The sequence below is a fragment of the Pipra filicauda genome, unplaced genomic scaffold (assembly GCF_003945595.2).
Source record: "Pipra filicauda isolate LSUMZ 115617 unplaced genomic scaffold, ASM394559v2 scaffold392_size659746_pilon, whole genome shotgun sequence".
NCBI lineage: Eukaryota > Metazoa > Chordata > Aves > Passeriformes > Pipridae > Pipra > Pipra filicauda.
Window position 1 is genome coordinate 275,517 of NW_024104523.1, and position 10,121 is coordinate 285,637.

Consider the following 10,121-nt stretch of genomic DNA (forward strand, 5'->3'; position numbering starts at 1 on the left):
ACAATTGGCTTTGATATCTCCATATACAGCAGCAGAACAGCCTCACCTTCTCTTCTCCATCCTTCATTTCAATCCACATTAATAAAATAAGTGACAGTTGGCAATAATCCATTATAATTTCTGAATAATTCCACTCAAGGCCAAATTAGCTTTTAACTAGAAGTCAGAAAGTCTCATATGCCATCATAAGGGCTACCCCATTTGGGCTTTCAACTCAGGCTTTTTCAGGGATCTTTTCTGTTACTAGGTTACTGAGAAGGGAAGTTACTGATGTTTTCTTTGTAACCATCAGCTACTGCATAATTAACTTTTCCCTAAAGGTGTTTCTATAAAGTTACTCTAAAAGAAATACAAACATCACAGCCTTAATGCCACCACAAAGCCCAGCAGAAATGCACTCAAGCACGACAAGAATGTCTTCGTCCCCATCAGCACTTTCCATCACCCAAATATTTCACCCAATACGCAGGAACACATTCTCTCAGCAGGCACTCACAGTGCCTCAGTCCTCCACCTGTTTTCATCAAACCTGTATGAATATGGTAACATCAACTGTTCTATCACAATCTCAAGCTGAGTTGACGTTTATTAACATTTCCAAGAGAAATCATTAAGCAGAAAAAGCATGGTCACCCTCTCATAAGGGGTACAATGGAGAACACAAGGCTGTAACCTGCTTTATCCCTCTCTAGATGCTCAGGAAGTACTTACAGTAGGTACCAGGATATCATGTTCCTTTACAAAAATGAACCAGAGTAGCTACAATAGTTACACCCAGTTATCAGACCATGCCACATGAACCACAGTTTTTGCTGCTTCTTTTTAATCTCTCTGATTCCTGGAATAAGTAGAGAAGTTTGACCAAGTTCAGATGCACCAGCTCAACCAGTATCTTGGCTGACACACACCAAATTCAGCCTAACAATGTGTTTTGTTACACCAACAGTTTAATCCACTGCAACACACATTGCAATACAAGCCAGTGTAAGGATAGGTGAATTTTCCAAGGCCATACGAATTAAAACAATCTGATAGGAAAGACACAAACAGAGGAATTTTAGTCATTTGGGTCAGTCCAAAACCTGCAAACCATAATACAAAACAAGCCCAATTTGTAACACAGAAGAAGTAAAAAGTTCTGGCAATGCTGACCCTTATGATTTGCCTACAACTACTCAAGAAAAATATCTACTATTTTATCTTAATTATCATCACATCAGTTCACTGTTACCCGACTTGTTTACAATACTTTTTCTCAGAACAATGGGTTTTAGGACACCACTGCGAAAAGACAAGATGACACTTGGCCAAATAAATAAAAAACCCCTTAATTTTTCAAAAAGTAGTGCCAAACTCGCAGTTAGCTATGAGTAAGTGCATTACAAAAGGAAAGTCCCTCCATGGAGTTCTGTGGAAACCAGGCTGTCTCTGGTTTAAGACCCCTGTTGCCCCACGCCATCCTCTTTGTACCCTCGAGGCCCGCAGTGACGCACTAACAACCCCCACCAACAGCAGGGAATTTTTGCCTTCGGCCTAAAAGCCAACAGGAAACTCCTATACCTCAGCATGGAGTAGGAAACTGCTTTTGGATAAGGTGGATGCTTGGGAAGACAAAAGCATTAAGGAAAACAGGATAAAGCTCTGCTTTGACTATTATTAAGCCACAAACTTATTTACTCAAACTCATGTTAGATGAAGCCCAACGCATGTTCTCCTTATTGAGGGCAAATTCCTTTCAAATTTAGCTTCTGCCTAAGGTATGTCACAAGCATTTCCTTTGCCATCCTTACCATTGTTGTTTGTTGTTAGCTCCTTTCATGCCTTATAACTGAAATGGGGCAATAAAGTTTTACACAGTCACGCAAAAGACTTCTATGCTTGAGGAAGTGAAGCATTCTGTTCCAGTAAAAAATAAAGGGGGTGAGTTATTCAAACAAGCAGCCTCCCTAATGCTTTCTTAATGAAAGATAAATAGGAGCACGAGATATCAGGCAAGACTGGCAAACAAAATAATTAAGGAATAAACTGTGTACACAGAAACAATCAAAACAAAAATAGACCTCTTAGGTTACTTGAAACAAATTTAAAGGACTATTTCTACAGCCTAACTTACTACTGGACAAAGCAAGCTTGAACAGCCACCTCAGCTCCATAAGACTCTCTAAGACAGAGGATCCTAAAGGGGACCTCACTCAGGCACAGATTTTATCACTTTCCCTGACTAACTTGGAAATCCCAAACAGCTGAGACAGGAGGATTGATTTCTACTTAAAGCCCTTCACACCTCTTCCTCCCCTAAACCTCAGCAAACAAGGATTTAGCTTCCTGGGGCTCTGCTCATTTTCCTCACAGTGGTGCTGCTGCTCTGTGCACGGACAAGGTAACTAACAACAGTCTCTGAAACAACAAAATACTGGAAATTTTCATTAGGGATTGTTTTGGCCAATACAGTAGTTTAGGAAACAACTCTAGTTGTAAAGTAATAAGTCTCAAAATAAAGTCTAACCCCAAATTTACGTTTATCTTTGTAGTATCTCTAAATGTGTATTAAGATGAGACATACTCTTCCTCTGTTTTACTGATGCTTTTAATTAATTACACCTTAATTTATATAGTATACTATCTGCATTCAAGTATTAGTTTTAGATTTTAAAACTGTTACGGGTGGAGAAATTCACGTCAACAATAATTTACTACCTGTATATATGAAAAGAATAAAATAGTTCAGTTAGAAGTGACCTACAATATAGTATTTTAAAAAGTAGTCATGTTGAAACTCATTTGTGGAGATATCCTGAAAGTTTTAAAGCAGCTCCTACTCTTTAAAACGTGAGAATTCATAATACAAGAGTGCTCAGCACTGCACGGAAGTAATTTTTTTTTAATTCAGTAAATATTATTTTTTTAATTCAGTAAATATTATTTTTTTAATTCAGTAAATATTATTTTTTTTAATTCAGTAAATATTATTTTTTTTAATTCAGTAAATATTATTTTTTTTAATTCAGTAAATATTATTTTTTTAATTCAGTAAATATTATTTTTTTAATTCAGTAAATATTTTTTTTTAATTCAGTAAAAATAATTTATTTCAGTAAAAATTTACTCTCAGTGAACTGGTGACAAGGGGAACGGTTTTAAACTGAAAGAGGGCAGATTTAGATTAAATACGGGAAAGAAATTCTTCCCTGTGAGGGTTGTGAGGCCCTGGCACAGGTTGCCCAGAGAAGCTGTGGATGCCCCATCCCTGGAATATTCAAGGGCAGGTTGGATGGGGCTTGGAGCAACCTGGGATAGTGTAAAGTGTCCCTGCCCGTGGGGTCTTCAAAGTGGTTACTAAGGCAAGAGTGAACCGCAGGTGTGCTGCCCCGCAGCTCACGCCGCTCGTTGTTTGATCGACGGGCGCCCTGAGGCCCTCACGCAGCCCCGCCCCGCCCGCAGCCCCGCCCGCCGCCATCGCTCCCGCCCCCAGCCCCGCCAGGCCCCGCCATGGCGGCCGTGCGGGACGTGGAGATCGACCCCGAGGGCACCTTCAAGTACATCCTGGTGCGCCTGCAGCGCCCGGGCGGCGGCGAGCAGCGGGACATCGTCCGCGGCACCGGGGCGGCCGAGTTCCACAGTGCGTGACAGCCCGCGGCCTGAGGCGGCGAGCGGGCGGCGGGGCCCCGTCCCCGGCGGGGCTGAGGGGGGAGCGGGAGCCGCCGTCCCGAGCAGCTCAAAAAGCCCCTGTTTTCCCCTTTCTACGTCCCTCGTGTGACATGAAAGCCGGGCCCGTCTCTCTGTCAGGTGCCATTCCCGAACCCGATTTAGGAGAACGAGATGGGCTAAGGAAAAAACTAAAATAATAAAACTTAACATGCTTTTCTATACCCGCGGAGAGAAATATCCCTCTCTTGTAGGTGGAAAAAGCTGGAGGAAAACGAGTGGAAAATAGAGTACTCGATGCCTAGTGCGTATTCTAATGGCTCTCACCATTCTTCTCGTGCAGATCATATATTTGAAAAAGTGAATCCTGAGATGGAAAAGCTGGGATACGAGTGCAAGTGCCTTGGAGGAGGGAAAATTGATCACAATAGCAAAGACAAGAAAATCAGGGTATTTGGGCTCTCTACAGTAAGTGCATCTCATATTCATTTAAATCCTTTTGTCTCTGATGTTCTGTAGTATGGTGGCTTTTGGCAATTTTTGTCACATTAACTGGAAAACCCGCCTGGCTCACTTGTGAGATAGATTAGCAAAACAATAGTTTTAGGGTGGGAGACCAAAAAGATAAAGTTGGCTATTACTCAGCATTAGGTTAAGTTATAATCAAGAACAAAAATGAAAGTAGATATCTCTTGATCCGGTCTTTCCATCTTACTGCTAGAGCAGGAATGGCCCATTTATAGCTACAGGGACTTGATCCAGTTATTCCATGATCTTTATTTGCCAACAAAAATGTTGTAAATCATGTCTGTTACTCTGTGTATATGTTGGGTGAGAAGAGTAGACCCAGTTTAGGTGTGAATTTTTAGTAGGTGAAGACATAGTAATGTGTTTTGTGGAATAAAAATAGCATTTTTGTTACTTCTTACATTTCCATGTAAGCTCAGTTTCTTTAGGAAAGACTCAATAAGTGTTCAGGATTTCTCTAATGCAGGGAAATGCTGTAGTCTGGCCCTGGTGTTGCTCAGTGATGAAGCATAGCTGCTTCTGTAGTAATAACTGTGAGTAAAGATTCTAGGCTTTTAATTTAGACAGGAAGAAAATAGTTCTATTAAGTTCCTTTAATTTTCTATAGTGAGTGATGGTTACTTCAAATCTGCTTACCTTAGATGAGCGGTGAAGGTTAGGCCTTGAATGTATCAGGTGTTTGTTAGTGATGCTTTTGTTCCAAGATCACTCTTGGCACCTGGAATCATAAGAAAAAAAACCACCTCTTTAGGATTTCTGTGGGGTGGGAAAGCAGTGCTTCTTCTGTTAAATTCTTGTAATTTTAAGTCCTCACCACAACTGTGTTTTTAGGTGAGACTTCACACCTATGTTACTCAGCTGCCAAACTAGTGTTAATGGCAGTGGTCAACTCTTGCTTTTGTTGTCTGTGCAAAATACCTTGTTTCTCTGCTTCTGGTACCTTGATGCTTACACAGGAGCATGATGTAAAAGCAGAGTTTTATTGCCATGAGGGCTTGTCAGGCAGAGACCTGGAGGGCCAGATGACCTCAGTTGCAGGTCAGAAGTTAATATATTAATTACATTGGTTTAATGCTTCTCTCGACTTGGAAGTTTGCTGTCAGATTCTAAAGCAGAACTAACCTGGTTCTTTATGGAAATCAGAGAAATAGTCATTGACCTCTTTTGAAGTAGATGTTGTGTTGCTATTTGCAAGGCTGGATGGGGTCTTTAAAGTGGTTACCAACGTAAGAGTGATCTGTAGCTCTTGCTTTACAACTGGCATAACTACATTATTTGGTATTTTTCAGAAGTGTGAATTTTATAACACATCAATTTTAATCTGTGCAGTTTAAATGCAGTTTATTTAAGCTGTTCCTCTTGGGGCTGAGTCAGTGATGAATAAGAGTACATGTTTTGTGTGATAATGCAGTCTTGAGCTATTTTTTTCTGTCTTCTAAGTTAAGTGTTGTTTGAAATATTACTGGAAAAAGAAAGCAGCCCATAAATCACAGGTTTTTAATCAGTACACTGCACTGTTGTGCAGTAAAGGCTTTTTCACAGGGAAAAAAATTGCAGTTCTATTATAAGAAATGAAGATAACACATTCAGTCATGTAAGACAATAATGGAAAGGCAACTTCTACCACAACTGGTTTAAATTTCAGTGAAAGTAACACTGAGCAGTGATTTAAATGAGGGTTAAAAATCACATGGGTCATCTGACCTTGCCTTAGTTGGGAATTGCAGTGGCATAAGAGCACAGATACTTAAAACTAAGCAATTATGAGCTAAGGCAAAATTGCAGATAAATAAAACATGAAGACTGATTTCTTTAGTGGCTAGAAGAGTACTCAAATGTTTGCACATGTGGTGCCTTATTCCCTTTTCCTTCAGCTGAGCCAAATCAGATGTTTGTATGCCCATACATTAGTCAATGCAATCTCTGTGGTTTAAAAGAACATTCAGCAAATACAGTGGCTGAGGAGTTTGAAACACTTTAAAACAAGCTTTCTGATGGAGAAATTATGTGAAAAATGCATCCTCCCACTTGAGCTTGCTTGAGCCCATCTCATTTATTTTCTAGAACTTGAATTAGGGGAGGGGGAGGAGTTGGAGAGGACAACAGGAAAAACATGATAATTCAAGAATAATTCTTTTAGAGCCTGTATTTGATTTGTACGTGAACAACTTGAAGTATCAAATCACAACTGGATCATTTGTGTAGACAAGAACTGGATGGTTCTGAACACTTCCTGTACGTGTCCAATAAACATTTGTTCTGTCTTGCAGGGCTATGGAAAAGCAGATCACTCAGTGACTGTAGAGATACTGAAGAAAGTGTATACAGACTATGAAATTACCTGGTCAGATGACAAGAAATAAACTGTGAACACAATCAGCAGTTCAAAACTCGTAACTGTGAGCTGTACTTTGATTACAAATAAAAGTTCAATGTGTCCACGTATGTAGGCATAAATCTGGAGTAACTGGACTCTGCAGTAATTTATAATACTGTCATTAATCCCCGGAGATACCTCATTTTTCATTCCTTTGTGCAGAATATGTAGTTCTAAGCCTTTTCCTCTCCTTTTGATGTGGTGTGTAATTAAACACTTCCACATTATCTGACCTCCAGTTTGTTTTCATCCAGTCCTGTCTCACTGATATATTTTAGGATACATCAGGATTTTGCCATCAGCTTAAAACACCACAGGACCAAACCTGTTCTCTCATCTTTTGACCAGAGGTTTTTTTCAGTTTCCTTTATTTTTCTATTACTTTTTAGGCTTTTCATCTTATCCACATTAACAAAAATTGGTGTGGAGGGCGAGGTTGGCTGTTACAGTTCTTCACCAATGATCTAAATCTTTGATTTACTCCGTGGTTTTGAAATCCCAGCATCTGTGTTCCATAAAAGTAATGATCAATGTCTTTGGTGTTCCTGTAAGATCCTCCCCCATAACAGACTGATGGCAATGTCAAATCCTGCCAATGCTCCTTTCCTTCTGATTCCCCTATATCACTTTTATTCCCTGTGAGAATAATCATGCTTTTTTTCCTTTCTCTCTTTTTCCAGCAATAATTGTTATAACCACCTCCTGGCAAACCCAGTACACCTAGACAGTGTGTGAATTAACTCACCTGCTTCCTGTTGTGGCAGGATGTTGCCCTTTATTTGTTGTGAAATGACTTGCTACAAATTTCACTTTTTTTGTTTCCTGCCAGCCTACGTTTAATTCACTTGTGGATTTCAAGGGAACACATTGTTGACTTGCAGTCTTCAAGAGGTATTTGTGTATAAATTCTAGTTCTTCCCTTTCCTGTGGCTCCTATGGCACTTATCCACCAGTATCTGGTGGTATAGAGTAGCTTTTTCTTTTCAATGTGCCTGTGACTCTCACAGTAAAAACTATGAAATTTGAGAGGCTTTAGTCCAGTTTCTATCACAAATAAAAAAAATCCTGCTGTTACTGCCTTGTTACACTAGTTACCCATCTTATGTCACCCTTCTGTGGCTTTGTTTTGGTTGAGCAGAGAGGAATTTCCTGTTCTTATCCTCAAAACTTTCAGTCCATTCCTCATTAGCAGAGTTCAGGTATCTCCATCCCAATAATCACCTCAGAGCAGGATCTCTTGAACCTGGTGCTGCACCACTTCAAATGCCATAATGATTGCATTAAGATTTTGGTTTCAGAGCATGATTAAATGTCTGTGTGCCTCGTAACCAAGAATAGCATACAGGTCAGTAATTTGCAAATTGGGCACTTCCCACTTCCATTCTCATGGGGTTTTTTCCCCCCTAAGCTCTAGTAAAATAACTGTAATTGCCAGTATACAAACCTGGTTTTTAAATAGCCTCGTTTCCCAAAACTAGCAAATGCTCTTTAAAGGGAAGTCATCAGTAAGGATAGTATCTGTTAAAATAAACAAGCTTTTTAATTTAGTTTCCTGAGGTATTTAATGAGTGATTTTAATCTTTCTCTCCACAACACTTACGGGAAAGACCTAATTTAGACCGGATTTCTTATTGTTAAATGGCTTGTTCAAAATGTGAGGGGATGGGATGAGGGGAGAAAAAGCAGGTATTTTATGTTGAAACACCAACAGAACAACCAGCCAACAGAGCTAAGTGTTGAATCCTGCTTCTTCTCAGCATCTATCTACTGAATTTTAAGACCAGAACTCATTTGGAATTACGGAAATCCCAATGCTAATTTTGCTGATTTCACCTGAGAAAAACATCCTTCATTATTTCCCATCTGTAACTCTGAAAGGGGAATTTAATTATACTGTGTGGGGTTACCTGTTTTGCAGGTGTGCAGCCACTGAGACTATGGCTCTAGCAGTCTTCTGCTGAAGTCCTAAAACATCTGATGCTGTATTTGCACAGAAACAGAGCTATGTTTGAGCAAGATACTCAGTAAAAGTGTAGTATTTAAACCTAAGACAGCAAGTTTGATCATGGGATATTATCTAGAAGAAACGTTATAGTAGAAGATTGTAAGTACCTTCTTCCTTTATTCATCAAAAAATACTTGATATTCTTGTTCTTAACCATATTCTTTGTCATAGTGGTCAGCATTTCTTATTGTTTCAGGTGTGGTTCTCTGACACAGCACCAGACTCAGCAGGTGTAGAACAATCCGTGTCCAAGCCATGATTTGTCTTTGTCAAAAAGGTTTGAAAAATGGTAAATCAGTTTGTTTCCAGCTTCCCTGCTTCGACAAAAACTGTTAGCAGTAATTTTTTGATCTGCCAAAGCTAAAACCTCTGTTCCTCAGTTTGTAGCCAGCAGTTATCTGTTGTCAATGAGAAAAATTTCCAAAGCACAACGACAGTCATGGTACAACTTACTGCGTTTTTCCTCCCTCTCCTATCCTGTGAAAGGCCAGATTCAGTAGTTTCCAAAGGACCACTTTAAAATAGTCTGAAACAACAGTAGTTAAGGTTCTTCTGTAAAGTCCAGGAAATCCTCTATGACTCTGTCTTAATAGCAATAGGGTCAAAATAGGAATCTTGAGGCTGATGTTCATAGTCTTCAGTGATGGGAACTTTTATGCAATAATTAAAGTGATTTAGGTTGCTGCTGTAATAAGTTTTTCCATGCCCTCAAACTGTTGTCCCTTCTCCCCTACACTGAGTATCCCTGCATCCAGTTTACTGCACTGGTTGACTATCTTTTTCTTTTTTCTGTCTCTTTTTTTATATTTCTGCAAGTGCTCCCAGTAAAACTGTACATGATGAGAAGCAGTAGCCTTGAGCTACATGTTAGAGCTGTGTAATGGCTTTTTGTCTGTTTTTTGTTAAGACAAAACATGCAATGGATTTGGTTTTCTTAGTTGCTGGTGACACTGAGCACTCAGGACCAGGGTTTTTTTATTTCTTTGGGTTTTTTTGCATTTTTGGTAAGGCAATTTCTTCAGCACCATCACTGTCTTCAGCCTAGGAAACAGCAGTGCCTTGCACCCAGGTTTTTCTGAATGCTTTCTCTCCTGCCAAACTGCTGAAGAGATGAAAGAGGTGTGGGTGCTCAGTAAAACCCCAGCAAGTTTTCGAAAATGGGGCAGTTAATTTCTGGAAAAAAACCTTTTTAAAAAAAAAAGTGCAGCAGTGTAGTTAAACTGTGCTATTACAGTGGTTTGTCTCCTTTCCCAGCTGTCACCTAAAGCTCAGTTCTGCCATCCTCCATTGTTGCACTCATAGGTTTATTGGTTGGTTGTTGTAAGGAGCTCCTCTTGTGTCAAGACTTTCAAGTCAGCTTCTGAAACAGAATTGTTTTATTCATTTCTAAACCAGCATCACTTTTCCCACTTACTTGCTGAATAGAGAGCGATATGTCAGAATCTGAATGTGAATATTCAGAGCCCACAGCAGTAGCTGTTCTCTGGTACACTTTTTCAAAGGCTTGAGCAAGTCATGTGTGCATTACACAGGGAAACATTACCCGGATTTCTGAGATCGCTGGCA

The 10,121-nt window shown here is 39.7% G+C and overlaps 1 protein-coding gene across 1 annotated transcript; it reads left to right on the forward strand.

The window, feature by feature from the left end:
* Positions 1-3,419: 3,419 nt before the first annotated feature.
* Positions 3,420-6,782, forward strand: LOC113985122 (14 kDa phosphohistidine phosphatase-like). The gene is made up of 3 exons (XM_027715710.1): positions 3,420-3,619; positions 3,989-4,113; positions 6,444-6,782. The coding sequence occupies exons 1-3, from the start codon at positions 3,490-3,492 to the stop codon at positions 6,534-6,536; spliced, it is 348 nt and encodes a 115-aa protein (XP_027571511.1). The 5' UTR covers positions 3,420-3,489; the 3' UTR covers positions 6,537-6,782.
* The last annotated feature ends 3,339 nt before the right edge of the window (positions 6,783-10,121 follow it).

Excerpts from the sequence above, each read along its gene's own strand:
- LOC113985122 (XM_027715710.1), top strand. The coding sequence starts at position 3,490 with ATGGCGGCCGTGCGGGACGTGGAGATCGACCCCGAGGGCACCTTCAAG. Across the intron at positions 3,620-3,988 it reads CGGGGCGGCCGAGTTCCACA|ATCATATATTTGAAAAAGTG; the intron begins GTGCGTGACAGC and ends CTTCTCGTGCAG. Across the intron at positions 4,114-6,443 it reads GGGTATTTGGGCTCTCTACA|GGCTATGGAAAAGCAGATCA; the intron begins GTAAGTGCATCT and ends TCTGTCTTGCAG.